The sequence below is a fragment of the Mesoplodon bidens genome, assembly GCF_964165515.1.
Source record: "Mesoplodon bidens genome assembly, chromosome: X".
In the NCBI taxonomy this organism is placed as follows: domain Eukaryota; kingdom Metazoa; phylum Chordata; class Mammalia; order Artiodactyla; family Ziphiidae; genus Mesoplodon; species Mesoplodon bidens.
The window spans coordinates 115,211,927-115,226,132 of NC_138163.1; the positions used below are offsets into that span (position 1 = coordinate 115,211,927).

Below are 14,206 nucleotides of genomic sequence, written 5' to 3' on the forward strand. Positions count from 1 at the left end.
TCGAGGTAATTACCATTTATATCATATCACAGACATTCAGTAATGTTTGTGAAATATGATAAATGTGTATGTTATAGCCATGACTGAAAAGGGCTCATAGTAATTCATTTTACCTAAAATAGAAAAAAAAAAAGGATACGTAAGAACTCAGCATTTACCTTTATATGCCTAATTATTTTACAAATGTATATTTCAGCAGCCAACCTATTCCATATTAGTTTGATACTTTTTGGAGAAAATTTATTAGTCTCTGTCTTCCCTGAACCTGCCACCATTGATTTCAAAGAATTTTCAAAGCTTTCTTTCTTATAAGACTTGGAAAGATAAGACAAAGCTTTTCTCAATCCAGTGATCTAAGAAACTATCCCATCATCACTTGAGCAGAATTTATTTCATCTTCTTAGTATTTAGGAAAAAAATGGCTGTTATGTTGCAGACATGTATTTTCAGGATGATTAAAAAAATCAGTAAATTGAATAGCCAATTCACACAGCTCTAGGCTTTTACTTCCAACAATTGGGTTTGTTGTTTCTGAAAAGAAAGCACTCAGAAAGACAACAATCTGGCTAATTATTGCCCTGTTCAAAAATAGTTCAATCCTTTAGAAAACACCTTCAAGTCTCAGATACGGAAAGAAGGGTAAACTTTAGTATCTGTCCTAGGTTGATTTACCACCTCAGCATGATCTCCAAGAATTATCAGAATTATGAAACTGGAAATTCTCTTTGAGGCCTATCATGGCAAGAGACACATGTTCCCACCAAAAGATTATAGAAAGAGTAACTGATATGCAGTTCTATAATTTCAATTTAACAGCCCTATAAGACACTGCATCCAGACTTGAAACCTTAAAGACTTTCAATTGTATTTCAATGGATTTTTTAAAGGACTACCTTATGTAGGCTTAATTGCATTTTTTATAGCCTATAAATTACAGCTGATATTCTCAAGGGTATACTGTGGTTTCAATTAAGAGAGGTAGTTTAACAATTAAGAGACCAAGACCGTGAAACTACATTAGGTCCTTGAAACACATATGCATATGATCATTAAGATTTCTGGGTAAGATATAAAACATTTATATGGGCTTTGATTGTCCTGAACAAAGGGAGACTCCTTGGGGCATAAATGTTTAAGACTTTCTAAAATGATGCTGAGATTATTTATCCTTTGATCTAAGAATGACTTGATTTTTAAGCAATAATCACATAAAACAATAATAAATATTAAAATTGTCGTCTATCATACAGATTAAAATGAACGAAAACTTATCTCTACTACACCTACAGCTGTTACTTGTTGGTCTTTTAGGCCTAACATATTATTACTGTTTACTTCCACCTGGTGACAGTGAGGGTCTATTACAGGGAGAGAATAAAACAGTGCTTTGGAATACCAAAGGTCATGATGGAGGATAAGCAGTTCATAACTGGTGTTAATTTCAGATAAGAGCTGTCATAAGAAATGGAATTATTTTTTTTCATGGAAAATGACAGGAATCAGAAAATGGTATAATTTTGGCTATGCCAATGTTTTCCACAAGGCATTCTAAGAACATTAACCCCAATCACTATTTTATTCAGTAACTATTTTGTGGGTGCATTCCCACTAACAACACTATCTCACACTGACTCTGAGGGGAAATCACATCAGTGATAATAAGTCTGGGATGCAACGCATACTCTATCATCCAGAGAAGGTTGCTTAAAAGGTCTTGGAGGAAAACCCTGAGATACTTAGCTATGAAGGTATATGAGGCATACACTAAGACTAGCTACGCAAAGGGGTGTCTAAGAACCTGGTGCACTGTCTTCCAGAACCCTGACTCGAAAGTAGAGAGACAGCAGTCTTAAATATACTTGTGGGTGTGGCCTCTGCTTAATGGAATAGATTACAATTTAATACATAAAAGGCTCACAAGCATTTTAAGAAATCGTCCTAGTTTGTTGATAAAGTTCCAATTAAAAAGAGGCCTCTGAGCCAAAAAAAAAAAAAAAAAAAAGAGGCCTCTGGGCCCTTAACTTGTCACGGAAAAGAAGAGGATGCTACAGAGAAACACTCCCAGTAAGCAGAACTGGGCCCTAATCAAAAAACTGCTGACGTGTGCCCAGCTGGGTTTTAGAATTGCTATGGTTCAGTTACTGCTCTGTATCTCTCACACATTTTGGAGAGGATTATTTAACTTAGTTATTTTATTCCTGTCTGACCAGAGAATGTTGGGTGTGTAAGGGTTAGATAACAAGTCTTTCTAGCTCACAGACCTTTGGATCAAGAGGAGCCACTCCTGAGTGGTTGTACTCAAGGAACTAAGCATGAAGAACCTCATTCACACATAGGTAATGAGATCCTGGACTTGTAGCCTTATCTTGATGTCACAGTAAGACTTTGGGGGTCTTAGGAATGGGGTGAGTGTACTTTGCATGTGTAAGGGCAGGGATTACTAGGGGCCAAAGGGCAGACTCTGTTGTACTGTTATTTTGGTGATCCCACCAAAAAAACGCATCTTGTGGAATTCAAGCTCTTGTGAAGTCTCCTCCCATATTAGCTCTAGACTCGGCTAATGGGCTGTTAGTAAGCATGATGCAAATAGATGCTTGATAAGTCTTCATACATTCTGAGTCGCCATATAAAATGTCTGGCCATCCTGCTGGAGAGACAGTTGGAAAGACCATGTGGAGAAAAGGAGACCCTGAGAATTCACGGAGAGAAAGAGGCTCAGCCAATCCTGTATCCTAGTTGATTCCAGCCTCAAGTGACTATGGGCAAAATCAGCAGAAGAACAACCAAGCTGAGTCCAGCCCACATTGCAGAATCATGTGTAAATAAAATGGTTGTTGTTTTAAGCCACTTAGTTTGGAGGTGTTTCCCCCCCATAATAGATAACTGAAACAATTGTCTTTGGAGCAGTTTGATAAAAGTAGAAAGATGATAAACATAAACTGGATCTTCTTCAAGAAATAGCTCTATATTCTTCAGATAGGCAGTGAAAAATGGAATTTCAGATGAAGGAACAAAGAGTAAAAGAGTAAGGAAAATTCATACTGTAATCTGCAAACAGCAGACAGGATGGTGAGAACACAGCACAAAGTGCCTACGGAGACAAACACCCAAGATAAGTCTAGAATGAAAGGTTGAAGCTGGGTTGTAAAGGGACGTGTACACCAAGCAAAGTCTTCAGACTTCATACTGGGTGATAGGGCCCATTAAAGACTTTTAGGTAGAGAAATGAAATAATATCTCTGTTGTGGACATATAATTGCACAACAGTGTGGGACAGTAACTAAAATAGGAAAAATCTGGAGGCAGAGAAACCACTTGAGAGGACACTGCAGTCACTTGGAGAGTAGAAATTAGTATGAACAACAAAGAATGAATTCAAAAGACATTTCTAAGGGTACACTGGACAGGTCTTAGTAGCAATTAAGGCAAGGTAAAGAACGTTAAGGAAACAATGATAAGAGATAATTTTCTAGCTAGTGTTACTGGAATGATAGTGATTCTATTTATCAGAAAAAGAAAGGAAACATCTGAGGAGGAGATAGCTTTGTTGAGGTAAGTATCAAAATAGATTTTGGTACATGTTGAAGTCAGTGTGTCTTTTAGACAAATAGGAAGAGGGGACTATTAGGAAAGTGAAAATATATTTCTGGTGCTTGTGAAAATGTTTGGATTTAGTTTCTGAGTCATTAATAAGTATTTATTAAGTGAAGCTACTGGAATAAATAAGAAGGATCGGGGAGCAGTGGCTCACAAGCTGACTGCACAACAGAATCATCTGATATCTGGATTTAACAGATCTGAGGTGGTACACGGGCATGAATAGTTTTTAAAAGTTCCCCAGTTAATTCAAATATGCAGCCAAAGTTGAGAGCAACCGATGTAGAAGAATAAAGGGAGAGAGTTGAAAACAAAATTCTGGTAAACACTAGCATTTAAGGAAAATTCAAAGAAAAGGTGTTACAAGGAAATTTACTAAGTTATATATCAGAGAGCTAATAGTAGACATGATAAAGGTCAGTGTTAAAACCAAAAGAGACCCAAAGGATCTGGCAATTCGAATTTCTTTGGCCCTTTCACGTAAAATTTTAGTAGAGTAGCAATAAGTCAGTCTTTCATCATCTCCACTCTACTCTTAAACCCTTCCAATCAGTTTTTATTTTGGTTATTGTATTTTTCAGTTGCTTAATTTCCATCTGTTTCTTTTTATAACCTATTTTTCTTTGCTGAGATTTTCCTCTTTTTCCATCGGTTTTCAGAGATTTTGTAGTTACTTGCTGAAGTATTTTTATGATCATTGTTTTAAAATCCTTGTCAGATTCATCTCATTGTTGGTATATTTCCTCATTAATGTTGTAATTTTCCTGACTCATGGTCAGGTCAGTGAATATTTTTTTTAACTCTATCCTGAACATTTTAGTTATTATGGGGATGTGGATCCTATTTCATCATTTTTTTTAATAAAGGCAATCCTCCTGTTGAAATGTAACATGTGGGCCAAGTGGATATGTATGTTCAGCTTCCTCCTCAGCCATGCTGACATCTTCCTGCCTTGTTGCCTCCAGCTCACTTCCTACTGGGCTCCACTGACACCAGAGGAGGGAAGGTCAAAAATTGGACGCCAGCTAGCCCTACCTCGCACCACTTCGTCCTGCCTTTTTGATGGTAGAAGCTTTGCTCCTCACTGATACCGGAGAAGTGGGGTGAAGACTAGCAGTGACTAGCCCTGCCTCACAGGGCCTCGTAGATTCTCAATGCTGCCAGCTGTGGGTGGAGACTCAGGTCATCACTATATTCCACTGACACTTCTCTTGCAGAAGAATATAATTCCTGCCTAGTTCCTCTGGGTGAAAGATGGAAGATCAGGACCCCACTCATGGGTGCTGACTCTACCATAGCATGGGGATCATATTATTGCTGCCTGCTTCCGCCAGGCAGGGGATGGAAGATTAGCTCCCTGCTAGGCCCTGCCAACATCATCTGGTGGGACAAGTGGAGCAGTGTGGTCATCTCATTCCTCAAGTCCTGAAGCTCCTAGACAATCCTTCTTTCCACCTTTCACAACACTTGCTTTGCTTGTTGGCTGTGTTCTATCCAGCCTTTTCAGCTGTTAGGGGAGGATTGGGAGGAAGGCAGCTACTCCATCTTGGCAGAACCCCATTCTGTTTTAAACTGTGGCCACGGTATCTATAACAATTTATTGCACACTTATTTTCTCTGATGCAAATGATTTGAAGGTAAAAAAATGTTTTTTAAAAGTCTTTGTAATTCTAGCATTAGCATATTACCTAGCGATCAGTAGTTATTTCTGAAATGGATGACTGAGTAAATGGATTTAACTGAGTACCTTTTGATAGATGCTTAATATGTACTTTCAATGAGAAAGAACTTTTTAGTCTCTAAAGAGAAAATCAAGACTTGAACAAAGGAACTAGATACTAGATAAAATACATTCTATATATGTAATTTGAAAAAGTATGCTTTTAGAAAGAACAACACACAAAAATCAAGCATACTTCTAACAATGTACATGTTGAAAATGAAATTCAAAAAGCACTATGATTTATAAACACACCAAAGAAAATGAAATAATTCTGTATAAATTCCACAAAATGTGTACAGGATTGTATGCTGAAAAATACAAAATGCTGATGAAGAAATCAAAAAAAGAAATCCTAAGTAAATGGAGAAGCCTACTGCATTCACAGATTAGGAGTTTCAACACAGTAAAGACAATAATTTTCCTCAAATTGAGCTATATAGATTTAATGCAATGCTTACCAATATTCCAGTATACTTTTTTGTAGACATAAATAAGCTTATGCTAAAATTTATATGGAGAGGAACAGGCCCTACAACAGCTAAAAGAATCTTGAAAAAGAAGGATAAAGTGGGAGGACTCACTGTACTTGATATTTAGTCCTACTATACAGCTATAGCTACACTAACCATGACAGAGTGGTACTGGCCAAGGGACAGACACATAGATCAAAGGTATAGAATACTGAATCCAGAAATAAACCCAAGCAAACATGCCCAACAGATCTTGAATAAACATGCAAAAGCAATTCTATGGAGGAAGCTAAACTTTTTAAACAAGTGGTGCTGGAGCAACTGAACATCTATCGAAAAAGCTAAACCTTTACCAAAATAAACCTTATACCTTATATAAATATTAATTCAAAGTGGATCAGAGACAAATATAAAATGTAAAGCAATAAAACTTTTGGCAAAAAAACAATAATTTTAAAAACAAGAGAAAATTTTCAGGATCTAGGACTAGGCAAAGAGTTCTTATATTTTTGTACCAAAAACACAATCTGTAAATTGAAAAAAAATAATGAATTGGACCTCATCAAAATTAAAAACTTTTGCTCTTCAAAAAAGCCTGTTAAGGGGATGAAAAGACAAACTACAGATTGGCAGAAAATATTTGCAAACCACATATCCAAGAAAGGATTAGTTCCTAGAACATACAAAGAATCCTCAAAACTCAACAGTAAGAACACAAATAATCCAGTTACAAAATGGGCAAAAGACATAAACAGATATTTCACTGACAAGTATAAAGATGGCCAATCAGCACACGAAAATCCATCATTAGCCATTAGGGAAATGCAAATTAAAACCATGAGATATCATGATACACTGATGGGTACAATGGAAAATAGTGACAATACTAAATGCTGCAAGCATGTGGAGAAACTGGGTCACTCAAATACTGCTGGTGGGAATGTAAAATGGTACAGATACTTTGGAAAACAGGTGGGCAGTTTCTTATATGATTAAACATGCAACTGTCATACAAGTCAAATTCACTCTATGGCATTTATCCCAGAGAAATGAAAACTTATGTTCACTAAAAATGTACATGAATGTTCATAGAATATTTATTTTCAATAGCACAAAATGGAAACAATCCAGATGTCCTTCAGTGAGTGAATGAACACTGTGGCAACGTCCATACCATGTAACACTACTTAACAACAAACAAGAATGAAAAACCCAATTCCAACATTTTTTTTTGTCTTTTTTTTCTTTTTTTTGGCCGCACCACACAGCATGTGAAACTTCCCTAACCAGGGATCAAACCCATACCCCCTGCAGTGGAAGCGCAGTCTTAACTGCTGGACCACAAGGGTAGTCCCTCCAACATACTTGAATTGCAAAAAATAGATATGGAGAACAGATTAGTGGTTGCTGGGGGTTTGGGATTGGGGTGGGGAGGTGGATATGGACAACAGAAGGGATCCTTGAGGTGATGGCATTGCTCTGTATCTTGAATGTGTCATTGTCAATATGCTGATTATGATTTTGTACTATAGTTTTACAAAATGTTACCAGTGAGAGAAACTGTCTAAAGGATTCATGGGATCTCTCTATATTTCTTGCACATGAATATGAATCTACAAAATAAACTTTTAGCCAAAAAATAGTGTGCCAAACAACTTAGTATGTTACAATTTAGGGGACATTAAATTACTTACACAAGCACCAGCTAGCTATGCATATGAAACTGCTAATAGGGCATAACTCGGAAGAGGAGGATTAAAAACTCGGGAGTCAAGAGGAAAGGAAAATTTCATTTTTTTAAAAGTAAACTTATTCTTTTAACTGGCAATAAAGGAAAAGAAAATAGTTACACAGCTCTCCTTCATTCACTTTTTCATGTAAAAATAAAATAAACATTCAAGAAGGAGAAAATTCAGTAAAAAGCCAGGTACCATGGAACAAAGAATTATGTGGTATTATTCTATCCAAAATAGCTACTTATAGATGGGAGTAGGAAAGCTCTTGTTCATTACACTGAGAGTAATCTTAGGTGTTTCCGTTATTTACACCATTGACTTGTACATATTTAGGTGTAAACACTGTACATGAAAACACTTGTTAAAACTTTTCATTGATAAGTTAATAACCCAAAACACTTATCAGAAAGACTAGAACCTTTGAGTAGCAGCTAACATTTTCAAACATCTAAAACTCTTCGTAAGTGGATTATTTAAAAACGAATGGTGACAGTTTTGTGGTCTGATAGCTAACAACATGCCAAAATGTCAGTGACTCAACTAACAGCCCTGGGCTCCCTTCACGTCATCAGCACCAAGGCATTCTATTTAAACTGCTGTTTATAATGATTTTGAATACCGCTTTCCAAATTGGAACAGGAAGCCAGATCAACACTAGCTTTAAATCAATTGGAACACTTGAATTCCAGTGACAAAAGCATCTTTTCCTGCAGTTTATCACTTTCTCTAGAATACCACTTGACACATATAAAACTTTAAGGTGTTTGTCTTTTAGTTTCACCTTCCATTAGAATACAGACACACGAATTTATGGCAAATGTCACTGTTCTTGAAATTTTGTGACCTTCATTCATTACCGCAACTATAAATTCAGAGACATTTTAACGCAGTTTCTCAGAGCATTGGATCACTGTGTATATTTAAACACATCAAAGAATTGCAACTTCAGTGCTTCAGAAATTCAGATTACTAACATAAACACAACCTTATTTTCCCATCAACAATAAATAACGAAATTAAGTGTTAGACTATGGACATTCAGCTCAATTCTAATCTCAGATAAATGAGGACATACATTTGCCTATCTTGAAGAATCACCTCCTACACATGCATCAACAATCAGAAATAATGTTTTTTTAAAGAAATGCAGCAGATATGAAACTAAATCTAATAACTATTTGTCAAGTAAGAATAGCCAGTCCAAACAGTACCCTCTACCTATATTAGTATGGCAATTATTTATCAATGCACCTACAAAAACTTTACTTCTATTAAGAGTTATGTTTAAACATAAAAGGGTTGGATTCCCTTTTTTAAGGGAAAGAACAAGAGTTGGCAAAGGAATAGTGCGTTTGTTCTTTTATAATTCATTCCACATTTTTCCCAAGCAGAACTTTATTTGCATTCATTTATATTTTCCAAAATGAACTCTAATTTATATGTTGTCAGCGTTAAAAAGATAAAGTTATGTTTAACTTTCATCTGGCTTTGACCTATTTTAACATCCTAACACACTTGTAGCCATAACCCTCCATAAAGGTTATTCTTATAGGTTGATGATGAGCGGGAGACACAAACCTTATGATAGAGGAGTAATAGCTGCTAATGAGAATTTCAGAAGTGGAAGTCGAATTTTGATTTGAAAAAGACACTAGGTGATTCTGAGACTTTCTCCAAATTGAGAATCAACTGCTTTAGATTTGGCTTTATATAAAAGTCGAAATACGGACACAAAGAAATAGATTTAAAAACACCCTCTATATGCCTATACCCTGCTTTGCCAATGTTCTTATAGTCTAATGACATCCACAGTCATTCACAGTCCATGAAGGGCTAAATGCTTAAACGGAGACTTTTAACTGCTAATGTGATACATGGATATTGTCTCAACGCATTATCATTAAGCAAAGTACATATATCTCTTCCAAAAGCAGACGAAGATATGTAGATGTGTGATGGGCTTCTTTGTGGATTAAGGGCACAGGCTTTGTTATTAACTTTTGCATTGGCCCTGAGAGACCCAAAATATTTTTGTATTGACTCAGCATTTTTAGTCAATAAAATGATCTGGAACATAGCCTTCGCATTCCCTAACATGGCAAAGCTGCTTTCCTCTTCCTGTGCACATACACATTACCTAAATCATCTTTGCAGATGTGTTTGAACCAGAGGTATCTGTGCTCTATCTGTCTGTGAAGGGCAATAACAAAATGTTACAACCCATTTAGCAATAAACTATGCATCCTTTCTGCAAGTCTTTGCTTACATTTTATTTGCAACATTTCACCTCCTCTATAAATTTTATTTCATAGTCTTTAGTAATTTCTGGCAACATAAGTAGATACCCAGATGGTATCTCTTTTCTCCATAAGCCAGAGATAATGTCTCAATATAAATTCCAGTGCCATCTTTTTATGGTTTAGATTCTAAATTTTAGAAAGCAGCAACACACACAAATATTGAGACCATACCTTGAGGTGAACGGGATAGCAGCAAAATTTAGGTATAAGAAAGCAACACGTGATATAATTGATTCAACAGTAACAAAATTAAGAGGATACCTGATGACACAGGCGTAAAGACCACTGTCCTGCAGTAATGTTGGCCGGAACCAAATGGAGTCCTCTTCCTTGCTCATTCTACTTCCATCAAAGGCTATTGGCTCTTCAAAGTCTCCGGGGCCAGAGCTTTTGTACCACATCAAACTGAGTCCAGCACTTTGGGCTAGGGAGTAATTGGCTCTGATATAACCATAAAAGAGTGCACATTTGATTCGAACAGGCTCTCCCACCAAAACTTGGTATTTCTTGATATCGACAGACCAATCTGTGCATCCATCAGCTGTAGTTTAAAAAGACAGAGAAAGAGAGAAAGAAAAAAACATTAGAGAAAAATGGAAGCAATTAGTTCATTCATTCATTAATTAATTCAACAATATTTATTGAGCATCTATATTGGACAAGATTCTTCTCTAGCCACAGACTATGCAGGAATGGATAAAACTCAGAAGGGCACTGAAAAGTAATTTATCCTACTAACAAACAATATATTCATCACCTAGTTTGCTTCTGCTGATATTTATTCTTAGTTTAAATCAGTGTGATGGTTATTGGCTTATGGCCTTCTCATTCTAAATCCACATGTTTGCCTGTTCTTTGAAAATGGATCTGGACCTGTGAAATAGTTTTCCTTTGCTAGCTGGCACTGATGCTTTGTTAGTAAAGTGTTCTGGAGAGAGATTTCAAAGGAAAGGGTTTGCTCCCTGGTTCCAGCATGCTTGCTTGGAAGGCTCTTGCAGTGTGCAAGGCTTTTCCAGAACGTGGCTCCTGCAGTGGGTGCTTCTCCAGGACTCAGGTCCTGCAATACACGGTAGCAGCTTGGTAATTTTTTAGCAGATCCTCAGGTGAGACATCTTCTCATGAACAGCTTTCCCAGGTACCTTAGAAGGCAAGTCCCTGTCCAATTGCAGAGGGCAGACTTCCAACCAGTTCTACCGGTGTGCCACCTCAGTGACTTCTGCCATTCAGTAAGCCATGAATTTTCCCAGTAAGGTTTGGCTCTCACTCTGGGAATGGGAGGATGGGAACTTTTCTTTGGGTGCTCTCAGTTAGGGGTAATGGTGGCCATTCCTCTATTCTTTACAGTTATCTTTTGTTACAGACTGAATGTCTGTGTCCTCCTAAAATTCATATGCTGAAGGCTTAATCCTGAATGTAATGGTATTTGGAGGAGGAGCCTTTGGGAGATAATTAGGTTTATACGAGGTCATGAGGGCAGAACACTTATGAAGAGAGTAGTGCTCTTATAAGAAGAGACACCAGAGCTTGCAACCTTTCTCTTTCTCCTTCTGATTACTTATAAAGAAGATGCCATGTGAGCACACAGCTAGAAGGTGGCCGTCTATAAGCAGGAAAGAGGGCCCTCACCAGAAACCAAATCAGCCAGCAGCTTGATCTTGAATTTCTCAGCCTCCAAAACTGTAAATTTCTGTTGTGTAAACCACCCAGTCTCTGGTATTTTGTTATAGCAGCCTGAGCAGACTAATACATCATTCCTTCTTACTAGCCAATCCTTCATTACTCCAATAACCTATTACATTGAAAAAATCTTTATATAAGCTTTCCTTGCTCAACTTAGTGTATTTTTTTCTCTCTGATTGGATCCACACAGATAAAATGAGGAATAAGTGCTGTACAGCCAAACGAGGCAGAAAGAAATACAACAAAAGTGGGTCATGCTCTAGTAGTGATTCACAGCCAGAGAGGCAGGTAGATGGTTACTTTGCTCTGATTTCTGGGAGCATCAGGGGAAGTGTAAAGTAGAAACCATGGTGGGAAATGGAGCTGATGGGATGGGAACTAATTGTACTTTCTGAGTTTCCTGGAAGTACCATCTTCCAAATGGCATCTTGGCACCATTTGTATCACCTCTCCCCCCTACATACACACACACACACACACAGACACACACACACACACAGAACAACAGGTCACCACAGGGCAGGTACATCACCATTATTATTATCATGGAGAAGTTGTGGATCTCCTGCCTAGAGAGGGCAGTTGCTCAACCTCTAGCAACATAATCAATCTGGCATAGCTCATAGTATACAAATGCTGAGCAAAAGGGCAAAAAACCAAGAAAAGAGGACCTCTAACAGCAGTAGCATCTGAGTACTGCAAGCAGGGTTTAACTCACTAGAGATTAAAAAGAGGGCAACCTGAAGGATCTGAGAACAGGAAAATTCATGTAGAATTCAAAAGAAGGAAAATGATCAAAATGAAAAGGAAGATGTATATTAGAGCAAAGAACACACATAATTATGGAATTATACAAATTTCTTACCTTAAAATATTATCTAACATCTGATGAGCACTTAATTATGTGCTGAGTTTACAAATTTTCATTCCCCTTTCACAAAAACATCCATTCAGGCTTTGGACTCATTGTTCCCTCTACATGGAACTTTTGTCACCAATCAACTGCATGGCTTCCTCCCTCCCTTCCTCCATATGTCACCTCCTCCAAGAATCCTTTTCTAACTGCCCTGCCTGCAATACCACCTTCTTATCCTAGTCACTTGATCCAGATTGTTCTTTAATATTTTTTCACAGGACTCATTGCTATCTGACGTTACATCATGTACCCCAATTTTTGCTTGCTTCCTGTCTCCCCAACAGAACATACGCCCCTTGAGGTCAGGAACTTGGTCCTTCTAATTCACTTCTTTAACCTCAGTGCCTAGAACTGTGCCTGCTAAGCAGCTCAACACACACTGACTGACGGACTGAATGAATGAATGAATTCTTGAGTAAATAAACAAAATAATGCCAAGATTTACAATTGAAGAAACGCAACACCAGCTCATATGTGGAAGTTCTGGTATTCTCATCCAGCTACATATGACCCTAGAATTCATTCTCTCTACCACCATAGTATTCTGTTTCCTAATAAAGGTGATTTAAATTTCACACCATTCTTTAATTTAGTTTACTTTTACTACCAAATTTTGGTCTAAGATTCCTAATGAAGAGCCGTATCGAGGTACTGTCTAGAGTAACTGTGCTGGAAGCTTGGTGGACATCAACAACATCCAAGTCATTACCATCACTCCTGCCAAGACTGCCACGGAGCTGGCTCACCACACTAAATAGGATGACAGAACTGGACACAAACAGAGATGTCAAGGTTACAAAATTACATGCAGTATTTATCAACACGATTTTGTACATTTGTCCCATTGCATGAAATGAATCCTAGGTGTGATTTTATTTTAAACATTTATAGTTCTGGCAATAAGCATGAAATTGTCTTGTTTTACCATGATATGAATTATAACACAATTCTAGAATTACGTTATTGTAACTGAGGCCATCTGTCACAGAGGATATCACTGCCAGTGCAAAAGGCTGGTACACCTTCAAGGTAGCAGTATAAACAGTAAGATGAAATTATTCAAACTCTCAAAAGATTTGTAAGGTAAAGCAAAATGCTTGAAGCTAAAAGCAAAAATACTTAGCCTAGAAATTTCTAAAAAGTTAGTAACAAATTAGATCAAGAGAACAGAAGGAGAGTTGTGTTTTGGGGGATAGATAGAGATATTAATACATACTTTCAAAATATGCTTACTGAGAACAGTGTTGAAAGAAAACCATAAATATTACTGAAAATTAGACTTATTTAGTATCTATTGGGAAAAAAGTTTCAGACAGCTCTGATTCACATGCCAAGGAAAAGGCAGAGGTGAAATTAAGAAATACCAGCACCTTGGATATCAGAGACACTTTATGTTAATTTTAATATGGAAATAAAATGTAGGATCTATGGCTTAGGAAGTTTTACTACCATTAGACTAAATGTATGATGTTCAAAAGTAAACTATAAATTTATTAACATGTTAATACTTTTTTGGGGAAAGATGGCAAATAATATAAAGAACAATTCAAGATATCTTCAAATTATTTTGATAAACACATTTAAATAAATGAACATATATTTTTTCAATAATTAAAGCATTTTATTAAATAAGTGAGGAGTGCTATTTTTTTCCTTTGTTAACATTTCACCACATTAGCACACATTCTCACTCTGCATGTATCACAATTTTTCCCTAAATGATATGAAAATAAATTAAAATAGAGATATAATGACATTTCACTCCTAAAATACTTCAGTATGCA

General features: G+C 36.8%; 1 protein-coding gene across 1 annotated transcript in view; it reads right to left on the reverse strand.

Annotated features, from left to right (window-relative positions):
* Positions 1-14,206, reverse strand: part of IL1RAPL1 (interleukin 1 receptor accessory protein like 1) — a gene marked incomplete at both ends in the record, with an annotated part of 1,089,842 nt that overhangs the window by 608,864 nt on the left and 466,772 nt on the right. The window contains one exon of the mRNA XM_081223323.1: positions 10,088-10,367. Coding sequence (XP_081079449.1) covers positions 10,088-10,367 — 280 coding nt within the window. The remainder of the gene's footprint in view (positions 1-10,087; positions 10,368-14,206) is intronic.